This window comes from Meles meles, chromosome 21, assembly GCF_922984935.1.
Source record: "Meles meles chromosome 21, mMelMel3.1 paternal haplotype, whole genome shotgun sequence".
NCBI classification, from domain to species: Eukaryota; Metazoa; Chordata; class Mammalia; order Carnivora; family Mustelidae; genus Meles; species Meles meles.
Window position 1 is genome coordinate 42128265 of NC_060086.1, and position 12538 is coordinate 42140802.

Sequence of the window (12538 nt, forward strand, 5' to 3'; positions counted from 1 at the left end):
ATCATTTTCATGGTATTCCAACATGAAGGGGGGGCAACTGTCTTCTGGCCTCCCTTACTTCTCAGGAGAAGTCAGCATGTTGTACAAGCTTGAATGAAAGGAGGGTTCTTTAGATTCCCAGCTTTCTACAGATAAGAAACAGGTTGGCGGAGAAAATTATCCTACTATAGACAGATGGTTTCCTATGGAAAAGGACAGATGATTCAGAAACCAGAGCCCAAAGCCTGGAGGGTGGTACGGAGAGTCATGAAGAACGACTTCCAGGGACTCCAGACAAGCCACACTCCCTGCTTCCAGTCGGAGAAAGTAGCACCACGTGCCCAGCTGGATTTCAGAACTGCTATGGACCAGCGACGCTTTGTGTGGTTACGGATGATGGCTGCCCTGTCCCTTCCTCGCCGTGTGTGTTGGGATCCCAGAATGGGATGAGGCTTTGGGGGCATTTGGCACGCCTTGCAGTGTATTTCCTGTGTTTCTTAGCTTGACTCCCTGAAGTTAATGATTGCTTTTGTTGGTGGTGTTCATTTCCTTTGTACCTACCCACACTTTCCTGATCTACACAAGGTCAGTCCCGTTAGGGACTACGTCAGTTGCTCCTTCTCCTGGTTCACCACATCCCTCCATGAGATTCCCTCCTCTCTAGGACATCCCATTAGTCATTATCCTTGGAATGCCGTTTGCCCTTCTCCTGGAGCGGACTCCGTGTCTCGGATCTCAGGTCTTCCTCTGTCTCGGCTTCCATCTTGTCTTGGCGGAGCACATCCCTCGGTCGGTTCACGAGACTGAAAGGAGCACATGCCGTGGCAGATGGCCTGATGGTGACGATGCTGGCATTCCTGCTGCTTGTGTCCCAGAGTCCCAGTGAGGACTGCCTGCCTCTCTGCCCGGAGCACAGCTGTCCCTCCAGCTCCCCCCCACCAGCATCTGAGAGTGTCCCTTCACCACTCTTCTGCCTTGGAGCTCCGTGTTCCGCAGCACACATTTCCTAAATTCCTTGCTGCACTCCCACAGTCAGACAGCATCTCCCCTCCAGCAGCTTCCCGAGGACAGTGCATGGGGGCTAAGTTTTTCGAGATGTCCCATGTCCGGAAATGTCTTTATTTGACTCCCATGTTCACGGAGAGTGTGGTGGTTATTGCTTCTTACTGACTGGTATCTTTCCCTCTTCCTTTCTAATAACAAACTCTGTCCTAGGGGCACCTGGGTGGCTTGGCCATTCAAACATCAGCCTTTGGCTCGGGTCACGATCTTGGGGTCCTGGGATGAACTCCATGTCAGGCTCTCTACTCAGTGGGGAGCCTTCTCCCTCCCCCTCTCCTGTTCCCCCTGGTTGTGCTCTCTTTCTCTCTCTGGAATAAATACATAAATACAATCTTTATTTTTTAAAAAATTCTGTCCTGTGGCCATGTGGCGGCATTGGACCAGCCTGGGGCGATCACACGGCCAGGAGACAAGTTGGCCATTTAATGTCCTTTCCTGGGGTGGTTCATCTGAATGGGGCAGAAAAGGAGCTCTGTTCCTCTCAGCTGGTTTTCCTTAGGGGAAGACGTTCTAGCTGGCAGCCACATTCCCGGCTTGTGGAGTCATCCTGGGCACCGCAGAGAGAGGCAGAGAGCATCCTGGGGCCAGAGAGCCAAAGGCAGCCACCCAGGATCCTGCCTCTCTTCCTTCAACTGGAACATCGCAGCAAGGTCCCACGGAATGGGTCCCACCAAGCCACCAAATGTTCCGTGAACACCCCTTGTGTTCCATGAATCTAAGCGGCCTTCCTGTCACCTGCTTTCGAAAGAAACCACCTGATTTACAGACATGTTCCCAGCTAGTCACTGCTGAACATTCTGTCCCCTTTTCTTTTGGGTGCTGGACGATGTCGCTGATGTTGTTCTAGAACTGAAAACGTCTTTGTACTTGGGAATTCTACTCACGGCCCGACTAGTTTCTGTTTTGTTGATTTGTTTGGTGTTTTTTGTTTGTTTGCTTGCTTTTGCCATATAAATGCAACGTGGCACACGAACCCGTTAATGCTTTCTCCGTATTTCGGAGTTTCCTCCTGGAATAGCCTGCCAGCAGCCACGTCGTTGCATCGAAGGAAATAACTTTGGAAAAGCCGAAGCCACGGCCCGACCAGCTCCCGGAGAGCTGCGCCCGCCGGCGGCCCGACCGGCAGCATTCCTTGGCCACCTGCTAACTCCCGGCGGGAGAACCGGCCTCTCCTGGCTGGCTCTGCTTTGCATTTACTTGATTAAGGAGGCCGGACCTTTCTCAGCAAAGCCTATGAGTCAAGTGGGTGTCGTCTTGAAACACTTTCCACGGTGCACGATTAGACATTTCCCCCCGTAAAGCATGCCGCGTGGTCTCCGCGCTGGGGGCTGCGTCTGCTTTGTCCGCCTCGGCAGTCCCGGCGGCGGGGTCGGTGGTGGCGGGCACCGCCTGCGCCCAGGAAACCGTGCGCAAGCGACGAACCGGCGAACGAACTGGGGGTGACGAGCCCCCGCAGGGGGACCGAGGCGAGAACCCGGGGCGGGGCGGGGTGCCCGGGAGAGGCCGGGTCCGCGCGCCCCGCGCTGCAGCCCGCGGCCACCAGGGGGCAGGCCCGCGCCGACCCGCCGCGCCACGCGGGCCGGGGCCGGGGCCGGGGGCCGCCGCACACCCAGCGCGCCCCGCAGCCGGCGACCCCGTCCCCACTCACCCCCGGTCCGCGCCCGCACCCGCTGCGCAGGCGGGGGAACCGAGACAGGGCTCCGTCCGCGGCCCGGCGCCCACCCGCCGGGGCTGGCGGGGTCGACCGCACCCGGTCCCGAGCCGGGACCCCCGCGGCCCGGGCGGGGAGTGGCTGCCCCAGCCCCGAGTCCGGCCCTGACGTCAGCCCCGTGCCCCAAATAACTTCCTCCGGAGGCTCTTCCGCCGCGGCCGCACGTCCCGGAGCCCGGCAGCCGCGCCCACCGGCCCGGTCTTCCCAGAACGCGCTTCCGCCCCGCCCGCGCCGGCCCTCGGGTGCCGGGAAGCCCCCCCGCCCACGGCACGCGGGAGAAGGGTGCAGCCTGGGGGACGGGACGGGGGTCGGGCCCACTCTAGTTGGGGGGGTCCCGGGACGCAGGTTCTCCCGGGGCAAGGGCCCGTGAGGGATGCTGGGGTCAGCTAGGGATACGGCCCCCACACCCGCAGCGCACCCCTGCCCTTCGTTCTGTAAGCAGGGGTGACCCGGACTTCTCCGTGTCCCCGTCCTCATCAGGGTAAACCACAGACCTGATGCCCCGATACAAAGCTGGTGCTCAGTACATCAATGAATGAACCAGTGGATGAATGAATGAAACAGGGCGGGTGGTGGGCCTGCCATCAGCTCATGTGGGGCCTGTGGCCAGTTGGGGGTGTCTGGTCAGTGATGGTGGAATCCCAGACCACAAGCACCTGAATGGGGCAGGCACACCCCTGCCCCAAGACTCTACAGTATTTTGGGGTGAGGGGTCTGCCCTCTCGGGGTTCAGGCAGAGGTCATGGAGAAGTTGGAGTTCTGGGGCACCTCCTTCCGTGGAGAGGAGCTGGGCGGGCCGGGCCAACAGGTCGGGTGGCATAGCCGAGCCGACACTCAGCTCCAGCATAAAACCCCACTTCATGGAGCCCTGCACCTTGAGCCAGTGCTCACGGACCTCCAGCCCCCGCTGCGCTCCGGCCCGGTGCCCCCGCCAGGCTGAGACCGTGAGGTGGCAGCCAGCCATGGCCCTGCTCCTGTGGCTGCTGTGGTTTGGTGAGTACTGGGTGCTGCAGGAAATCGGTCCGCCTCCTGCCCAGAGGGGCGCCCTCTGTGCTGCCTGGGGCTGGAGAAAATCCCCCACTCCCCAGCCCGACCTGGGACTGCAGCACCAGCCTCCCTTTCCGGCCCCAGCGGGCACTGCTGGGCAGGTGGGAAGGCTCCAAGGTTCGCTCTTGGGGCAGCGACGTGCGGAAGGCAGGATGAGGCTGGGGGCCCCTGTGGCAGAAACACGGGAGGGGCTCTCCTGCCTCTGCACACACCCCCCTCCCCCGTCCTCTCTGTGCTCACGAGCCGGGCTCTGGATTTGGGGTTTCTGCTTCCTCCCATCTCAGTCTCTTCCCGTGCCCAGACAAAGACACGGGGCTGCACGTGTGCAGGATCTGAACTTGGGGCCCCTGGGTTCCAAAGCCTTGGATCACCTTGTGTTGGGCGGGGGGAGGGGTGGCTGAGATGCCACCTGGGCCCGGGGGGAGGGGTGGCTGAGATGCCACCTGGGCCCGGGAACCCCCAGGAGGCCGGAAGGGGCTCACCGTGGAGTGGGGGGGCGAGGGGTGCAGGCTCTTGCTCCCGCCAGGCAGGGAGGATGTCTGGGGAGGAGCAAGGCCCGCCTCTCTTTCCCCTCCACCAACCCTGGGTCAGGGTCAGCAGGTGCCAGCCAGGGGGACCCCACCTGCCAGGCCCCTTCCCACAGGGCAGGTGCTCCCTGCCCAGGAAACCCTCCTGCATTCCTGGGCTAGCCTGGCCGGCCCGGTGCCGCCTCACTTCCCTGTCCTCAAGTCACCTCCCAGGGCCGGGCCAGGTCACCCCAGGCTTCGACTCTGCCGGCTCCAGGCTTCCTCCCAGGGGTCAGAGGACACCAGCGTGGCACTTCAGTGGGGAGGCCCCTGTCTCCCCAGGCTCCACGGGGCCTCCCCAACCCTCGCTGCCTGGCTTCTGCCTCCTGGCTTCCTGGCACAGGGATAATGACATTTTTGGAGGGAGCCCATCTCCCCTTGGGGTGTAATGCCATGATTGCTCCTAATGGGGTGAGTAATCACGGTCATTGCCAAAGTGGAGACAGCAGTGTGCATCCACAAACAGCCGTGAGCAGAGGCTGTGGACTCCTTCAACGCCATCCTCACCCCCCACCTACTAGAACCTTGGGTCTCTCCCATCCCCACCAGCCGAGCCTGACCAGGTACAGGAGGATGGGAACCTTGGCCCAAATGGGGGGCCCGACACCCCAGGTGGCTCACCCAGCCCCTGACAGGACACCCACCCTGCAGAGCCCAGGACTCCACAGTATGCCTTCCTGGTCAGCCCAGCCCCCAAGCTGTTCTCCTTCTCTCCTCTGTACATTCCCTGGGCTCAGGGCCCCTGGAAGGGGGCTCCACCTGGACTGAGCTCCTGGGTCCCTAGGTGAATTGAGACCATGATACTCCCTCCACAGTGAGGTGGGCAGAGTTCTGTGTGGCCCAGCAGAAGGATGGAGAGCTCAGGAGCAGGAGGCAGGCTTCCTAGACAGACTGCACAAGCCAGGAGGGCTGCTTGGAGGCAGTGGCATTTCTCCTGGGCCTTGATCTGGATTAGGATTCGTAGGATTCACATGAGTAGGGACTAGGAGGAAAGGTCCTCTAGGCAGAGGAGTGTTGTTAGCAAGCACCCAGAGGTCAGAAGGCTCAGCCTCTATGAGAAGCAGGAGTCGCATGAAGCTGGGTTGAGGAAGTCTGCAAAGACTCAAGAGGGCGGTCCACTGGGCCACAGGAGTGCGTACTTGATCCTGGGTGCGGCCCGCAGACCCGGCTGCATGTAAGGGAAGGGGGGCTGACTGTGGGGGGAACCAGAAGGCCCTGGAGAATCTGCGCAGGGAGGGAATGAGCCTGAAGGGACGTCAGTGCCCACAAGGACTGGCATCAACCAAGGGCAGAACCGTCAGGGCTTAGGAAGAGCGGCTGGTCGGGTGTCTTCAGTCCAATTATTTTATAGTAGGTAAGGGGGCTGGAGGGAACAGCCCTCCCAGGGGACACCTGCACTCTAGAAGGGCACCTGTTAACACAAATCAGGCACTGGAATGTCCAGGGCAGACTTCCCGTCCCCATCACTGGCCTGGGCAGCATGCTCACCCCCACACTTCTGCCTGGCACTCTTGCTTCGAAGACAGCCAGTCCTGCCTGTGCCTGCTCAGCCCCCTGGGGCCACCTCCTCCCCGTCACAGCTTCATCGTCCAACCCCAACTTCAGCACTGGGGAGTGTACCCCCAGACCGGTGCTCTAGTAGGAAGCATGGGGGGCCTTGTGAAAGCCCCAACATCATGGAGAGGCATGGCTCCGCCCCCGCAGCCCCTTCCCTCCGGGGGCCTGCTGACCTCCTCTGGTCAGAATGAACTTGCCAAACCCTCACTGGACAGCTTCTCCCCACCTCAGCTCTGATCAGATTCCCCACCCCCCAGTCAACCAGATATGCTGGAGACGCTGGGAGACCGGCAGGTGTTTCTAGAGTGTGCTGACACTGGGCTGGGGTGGAGGTTTCCTGTGTGCCTCACTGCGTCCAGAGATGTGTGGGGTGACGGGTCCTGGGGAGACGGCTCTCCTCCGACCCCTCTGCCTTCTCCTCCCCTGGGGGGGCGGGTGGCCCAGCAGGGGGTCTCAGGCTCCAACTACAGAACACACTGAGATGCCAGACGGGTGTTCGGTACTTAGGGGTCTGGAATCTTTGGGGGGACTGACCCATGATGCCACAGGCTGGCTTCTCTCTACTCCCTGGGGACCGTAGAGACTTGAGCAAGACTCCGGGAAGAACCTTAAGGAGGAGGAGGGGCTGCGCTGATCAGCAGTGGTCTGAGGAGAGGCAGACCTCGGCTTTGGCAAAGCGGGCTGATCACCCCCTTTTTCCTCACTTCCAGGGACTCAGGGAGTCGCGGCATCAAGTGGTAAGCATCCGAGGCCCTTGGATGGGGTCAAGGGCAGGGGCCGGTCTGAGAGCAGCAAGACTGGCCAGAGGTTCACACACACCCCTGGAGCGAGGCCCAGAATCCAGGGCTGGGGCACGGGGAACCCTAAAGTTAGGAACAGCTGTGGCTCCGCAGAATGAGAGCCAAGACGGGAGAGGAGGAGGAAGGCCTGACACGCGGTACAGAGGACACAGGAGCCCAGCGAGGCATGACGCACAGGGGAGGCAGGCAGGGAAGCGTGTCAGTGGAGAGGCTAAGAGCCATCTAAAATCGTTCTGCTGTAACAATAACAGACGCCACAGGGTCACCTACGTGTGTGGGTGTCCCAGTGCCTGCTGTCCCTCCCGGAGCCTGTTTGCGAGGCCCTGGGTCAAAACCTTTCCAAGAATTATCTGAATCCTCTCCATGTCTCATGACTGGGGAGGTAGGCCTGAGGTCACCATTTCAGAGGTGAAGGGCGGGGGAGGGGGACTTTCCCACACCCGGGAGGGGTCTGCCTGTGACCCGTCGCCCACACCCTTGACCTGCCCAAGGTCTCCCGGCACGTCAAGGGTAAAGAGGGCCCAGAATCAGGCAGAAAGTGGAAACGGGAGTGTGGGGCTAGGAACCAGATGGACTCCCAGTGAGTGCCGCCCGGCCTTGTCCCCTAGTGTGCGGGCGCCCGAGAATGCTGAACCGGATGGTGGGCGGCCAGGACGCCTTGGAGGGCGAGTGGCCCTGGCAGGTCAGCATCCAGCGCAACGGAAGCCACTTCTGCGGGGGCAGCCTCATCACAGAGCGCTGGGTCCTCACGGCCGCGCACTGCTTCTCCAAGTGAGTCCGCGGGCCCCAGGCTCCCTCCACACCCGCAGGGGCTCTGCGGGGCTCCAGCACCTCGGACAGCGCCATGGCCCCAAGGGAGGACCCTCCTCCCCCACTGGTCCCGCCAGTGAGGCGCTCTGCCAGGCCTGGGGCCGTGGCCCTGCCATCTGGCAGGCTCAGCCCACATCCTGGCTCTCTTCCCTGCCCCCCTCCCACCCTCGAATCCAGGACACTCCCTTTCCCACTGGGATTCGGGTTCCAGACGAGCCCGCGGGCTGAGGTCCCCCAGGCCACCAGACTTGGAGCCGCCTGGCCCCAGACCCCCACCTGGTCTCCAGCCTCACCAGTGCTGAGATGCTTTGACATCTGAGGTTCAGAAATGTGGGCTCAGAGGGAGCAGATCCTTTGCTCACGCAAGGCTCGCAGGCTGGCCCCCCGCTGGAGCCTGGGGGTGGCAGCTCTGCCAAGCCTTCCAGGTAGGGACGGTCACAGAGGAGCAAACTGAGTCCCAGGGAACGTGCCGGGTGACTTGCCCGAGGCCATCGGGCTCGTCAAGGGTGGACCTTCAAGTCAGGAATTAAAGCTGCTTCAGCTTCTAACCCCACCGTACGCCCCCCACCCCCACCCCGGAGGATGTTTCTGAGGACCTCGGGCAGGCTCGGTGGCCCGCGGGGAGAGGGCTGGTCTCAGAGGGACCACGCAGCCCCTCCCTGTTTCGCAGCTCTGTCCGACCCCTCCCAGTCTCTCTTCTGCCTCACACCAGCCCTCTGCTCTCTCCCACCAGCACCTCCCAGACGTCCCTGTACCAGGTCCTGCTTGGGGCGCGGCAGCTGGTGAGGCCAGGCCCACACGCCGTGTACGCCCGGGTGAAGCGGGTGGAGAGCAACCCCCTGTACCAGGGCATGGCGTCCAGTGCCGACGTGGCCTTGGTGGAGCTGGATGCCCCGGTGACCTTCACCAACTATATCCTCCCCGTGTGTGTGCCTGACCCCTCGGTCGTCTTTGAGACGGGCATGAACTGTTGGGTCACCGGCTGGGGCAGCCCCAGTGAGGAAGGTAATGGGGCAGAGCCGGGGGAGGGTGCGGACAGGCCTGCAGAAGGGCAGTGTGTGGTGGGGGGAACTACTCCGACCAACACTCGTTTTCTGTTGACTGGTACGCATGCATCTCTCCGACGGGGTGAGGGGGTACAGGAAAGTGAGCTCCAAGGAGCCGTGCGCAAGCGGGGAGAAGGGGGGCAGCAAGAGCCCAGGTCCAAACCCAAGCAAGGAAACGAGGGACAGAGTTGTGGTTCTTGAAAGCGTAGGCCCGGGGGGTGCTCGGTCAGCCGGTGCGTTGAGCTGCAGGCTGTCCTGCCCCTCCCAGACCGCCTGCCCAACCCGCGGGTCCTGCAGAAGCTCGCAGTGCCCATCATCGACACACCCAGGTGCAACCTGCTCTACAGCAAAGATGCTGAGTCCGGCTTCCAGCCAAAAGCCATCAAGGATGACATGCTGTGTGCCGGCTTTGCCGAAGGCAAGAAGGACGCCTGCAAGGTAGGGGCCAGGTGGGCTGTGCCGGAGGCTGAGCCCTGCTCCCTAAGCCCAGGTCGAGGCGGGAGCCAGCCTGGCTGGGCCCAGGAGGCCCCTGTAGGCGGGTCCGCCCCAGAGCCTGGCATTCCATCAGTTGGGAAGCGCAGACCCCAGGACCCCACCCAGCATGGTCGTCCGGTTCACTGGGGTGCACTGGGCCTGCAACCTTTGAAAGCCCCTTGGAGGCGAATCAGAACAGGCGGTCTGGGCGTGCGAGGGAAATGGGCCCCCCAGAGCAGAAAAGGAAGGGCCAGCCAGCAGGTGGCGGGGTGGGGGGGTCCCAGGCAGGGACGCTCCGGGAGGAGCGAGGAGGGGGACAAGGAGAGGCGGAGTGGGTGTGTGTACCTGGGTGCCACAGAGGCTGGTTCTTGGGCCCGTGGGCTCTGGTCATGTCTCTGCTTCTCCCACAGGGCGACTCAGGGGGACCCCTGGTGTGCCTGGTGGGCCGGTCGTGGCTGCAGGCGGGGGTGATCAGCTGGGGCGAGGGTTGTGCTCGCCGGAACCGCCCGGGTGTCTACATCCGGGTCACCTCCCACCATGCCTGGATCCATCACATCATCCCAGAACTACAATTCCAGAAGGCCGGGACAGGTGGCCCGCCGCGGGGGCCCCGGGGCCAGCAGCCCTCCATTCAGAACTCCGTGCCCGGCCTGGCGGCCCACGCGGTCCTCTGGGCCCTTGCAGCCCTGCTCACCCTCCTCTGAGCCCCGGGACCCATGATGTACATTTGTAAATAGCGCTCCCGTTCTCTCCCGCCGGACGCCCATTTTTTATTTATGTTCACCCTCCAATAAAAGCCCAACCTCCGTGCTGGCTCCGAGGTGCCTCAAGGGGAGGTGAGTGGCGGCACACCAGATCGGCGGTGGGGGGGGGCTGCAGCGCTGGGCTGGGGGCAGAGGCTCCCCCGCGGGCTGCGGCAGGTGCACTGGACACCTGTCAGGGGCTTCCCTGCTCCCAGCCCCGCCCCAGCGTCTACCAGTAGCGTCCTCACCGTGTGCATTGAAGGGCACCCCTGGGGGCAGCAGAAAAAAACGGGGGCCCCATGGAGGTTCCTAGAGAAGGAAGGCTTTGCTCTCCCATGGCCCCCATGGCCTGTGTCTGAATCACCCCAAGATTCCTCTAAATCTCCTCACCAGCAGGGTGACTCGCCCAAGGCTATGCTTTCCTATTGCAACGTCGGGGGTGACGCGAGGGCTGTTCCTGGTGCCCTGGGCCCCCCTGGCACCTTTTGGCTCCTGGCTCCTTTTCCTCCACACCCTCCCTCAGCATCGACTTCCCAGGGATGAGTCCAAAACTGCGGGACGTGGAGGGGCTGGAACGGGGGCCCATGTCTGCTGGGAGACGCTGGAGAGGTTGTGACCTTCTCTTAGCCCCGAGATGAGCGTCCTCACCTGCCTTTCAGAGGTGACTGGATGGTGGTTAACTCACCGAGGCCAAGGCAGGGAGAGGTAGAGACACAGATCCTGTTCCTGGGCTCCTATGCCCGCGCATCTCCCTCATAGGTTCCGACCCCCCCCTTGCAACAGCCTGGGGGACAGTTCTGCTGGGCCACCAGCCCCAACACCCTGGGAGGCCAGACCTCCATAAACCTCAGGGATATGGGACCAGCACGAGCCCCAAGTCTACACACTGCCTGGGCAGGCCACTCATGACCTTGGAGGTGAGCAGGACGGGTCCCCCCTGCCCAGGCCAGGGCCCACTTCCTTCTTCCATCCCCAGGATCTAGGGTTTAGGCCAGACTAGTCAGAGTCTTCAGTGGTTTGCACAAGGATCCCCAAGAACTCAGAAATGAACAAGAATCCATCACCAGCCCCGCCAAGCTCTGCAGTCACCCCTGCTTCCCAGCCACCCCCGTGCGGCCTGTCACCACCAGGAACCCAGCACAGAGCTCTGGAGCTCAGGTCCCCAGAGTGCTCCGGCCCTGCTCAGGCCTCCCGGCTCAGGCCGCCCTGGGAGACAGCCTCAGGCTCGCCCCCTGGCCCAGGCACACCCAGGGCAGGCCCCTCTTGCAGCCAGTCCGCCGGCTTCCTGTGCGGACCGACTCCTGGAAGGTATCTGGGCTGGTGTGTGAGCTCAGCAACCATCCTTGGGACGAGACTCCTAGGAAGGCAGGGCCTTGCTTCCCACACGCACGCACACACCTCCGTATGACACACGCACCCGTGCACACACTCGCCGGCATACACAAAGGCACAGCTTGCCCAGGCCTGGTGCTGGGAAGAAAGCAGACCTGGATATTTCGGGAATGGATCCATAGCCACTCAGGAAGCACCTGCCGTGAACCCGCCCCAGGGACAGAGTGCGAACAAATACCAACTCCCTTCTGTGCCCCACTTTGTCTGGGCACGTCCCCACCACCGGGCAGGAAGGACTGGGAGGGTAGGCACTGGGGAGAGGCTCACAGGGCCCCACCTCCCTGCTGGCCCCTCCGTGGCCCTCTAGGGACCAGGTGGCTTCAAGAGCTCCTTCTCCAGACCAGATGGCCTCCAAGTCCCTCGGGTGGGGGGTGGGGGTGCGCAGCAGGTGCACTGATGGGGTCCAGGTCGGGGTAGGGGGAGAGGGTCTAGGCTGCGTGTCTCTTGAGGGGAGCCTCTAGGGACGAATTCCGGGTCATCCTGGCGGGGTACAGGGGCTGGTCTGGGTCCTGCAGCCTTGGAGACCGACCTGGATGGATCCATCACCCCACTGTGGGGGGCAGAAAAAGACTTGGGCCCTGGGCTGGGATGGAGGGTGCTTCGAGGTTAAATGCCTCTGGAGGGAGGCCCCTCTGCTGTCTCTGCGGAGAGCCCAGGATGAAACCGACTGTGGGAGACGGGACAAGGACCAGGCTCCCCTTGGAGGCCATGCCACCCCACCTCTGCCTCCTCTTGTGGGCTGTTCCAGCTTTCTACTGCCCTGGGGCACTCCTACGACCCCCATCCTCCCGTCTCGGCCACAGGGCAAGGGTCTGGTCGGGATCCTTTGGGACGCGGCCCCCATCCCCTGGCCTCCCCAAACTCGGGCGCACCAGACTGGGGGCAGACATTCAAGAGAGGAATAGAAAACGGTCTCGCACAGGCTAGGAGTCTGAAGGGAGAGATTTCCTTCAGGCAGGGGACACCCGCAGCAAGCAGACGAGTGCTGGGACAGGAGCTGAGAAACTGCCCAGCCGTCACCATCCCTTCTCCGGCCCTGGGCACGGTGGCAGCGCACGCAGAACTTTCCATGTTGCTGCCAGGCCTCGGAGCCATCTGCCAGGGTGTGGAGGGGGGCATCGGAGAGCGGACGGACACGGACTGGAAGTCCGTCCATCGGCCTAGGTCAGGGCCCACCGAGAAAAGCCCACCTCGGGGCCACCAGAGGAGGAGGAGGGGGCTGACTTCTCCGCAGGCTGCAGTCAACACGGACATCCACACCTGTGCGTGCACGACGATCAGCCCATGGGAGCCCCAGGATGGAAAACCGCTGGGCCAGCTCCCCAGGCCCCTTCTGGCCTCAAGGGCCAGG

At 62.6% G+C, this 12538-nt stretch overlaps 1 protein-coding gene across 1 annotated transcript; it reads left to right on the forward strand.

Annotated features, from left to right (window-relative positions):
- The first annotated feature begins 3303 nt into the window (after positions 1 to 3303).
- On the forward strand, positions 3304 to 9822 carry PRSS27 (serine protease 27). The gene is made up of 6 exons (XM_045992586.1): positions 3304 to 3745; positions 6633 to 6659; positions 7331 to 7493; positions 8266 to 8537; positions 8847 to 9016; positions 9463 to 9822. Exons 1-6 carry the CDS (start codon positions 3304 to 3306, stop codon positions 9754 to 9756), a joined length of 1368 nt encoding a protein of 455 aa, XP_045848542.1. The 3' UTR covers positions 9757 to 9822.
- Positions 9823 to 12538: the final 2716 nt, after the last annotated feature.

Bases quoted from the DNA above. Each gene is read 5' to 3' on its own strand.
- PRSS27 (XM_045992586.1), top strand. From the start codon at position 3,304: ATGAATGAAACAGGGCGGGTGGTGGGCCTGCCATCAGCTCATGTGGGG. The intron at 6,660-7,330 runs GTAAGCATCCGA...CTTGTCCCCTAG, and splicing joins GGGAGTCGCGGCATCAAGTG to TGTGCGGGCGCCCGAGAATG. The intron at 8,538-8,846 runs GTAATGGGGCAG...TGCCCCTCCCAG, and splicing joins GGGCAGCCCCAGTGAGGAAG to ACCGCCTGCCCAACCCGCGG.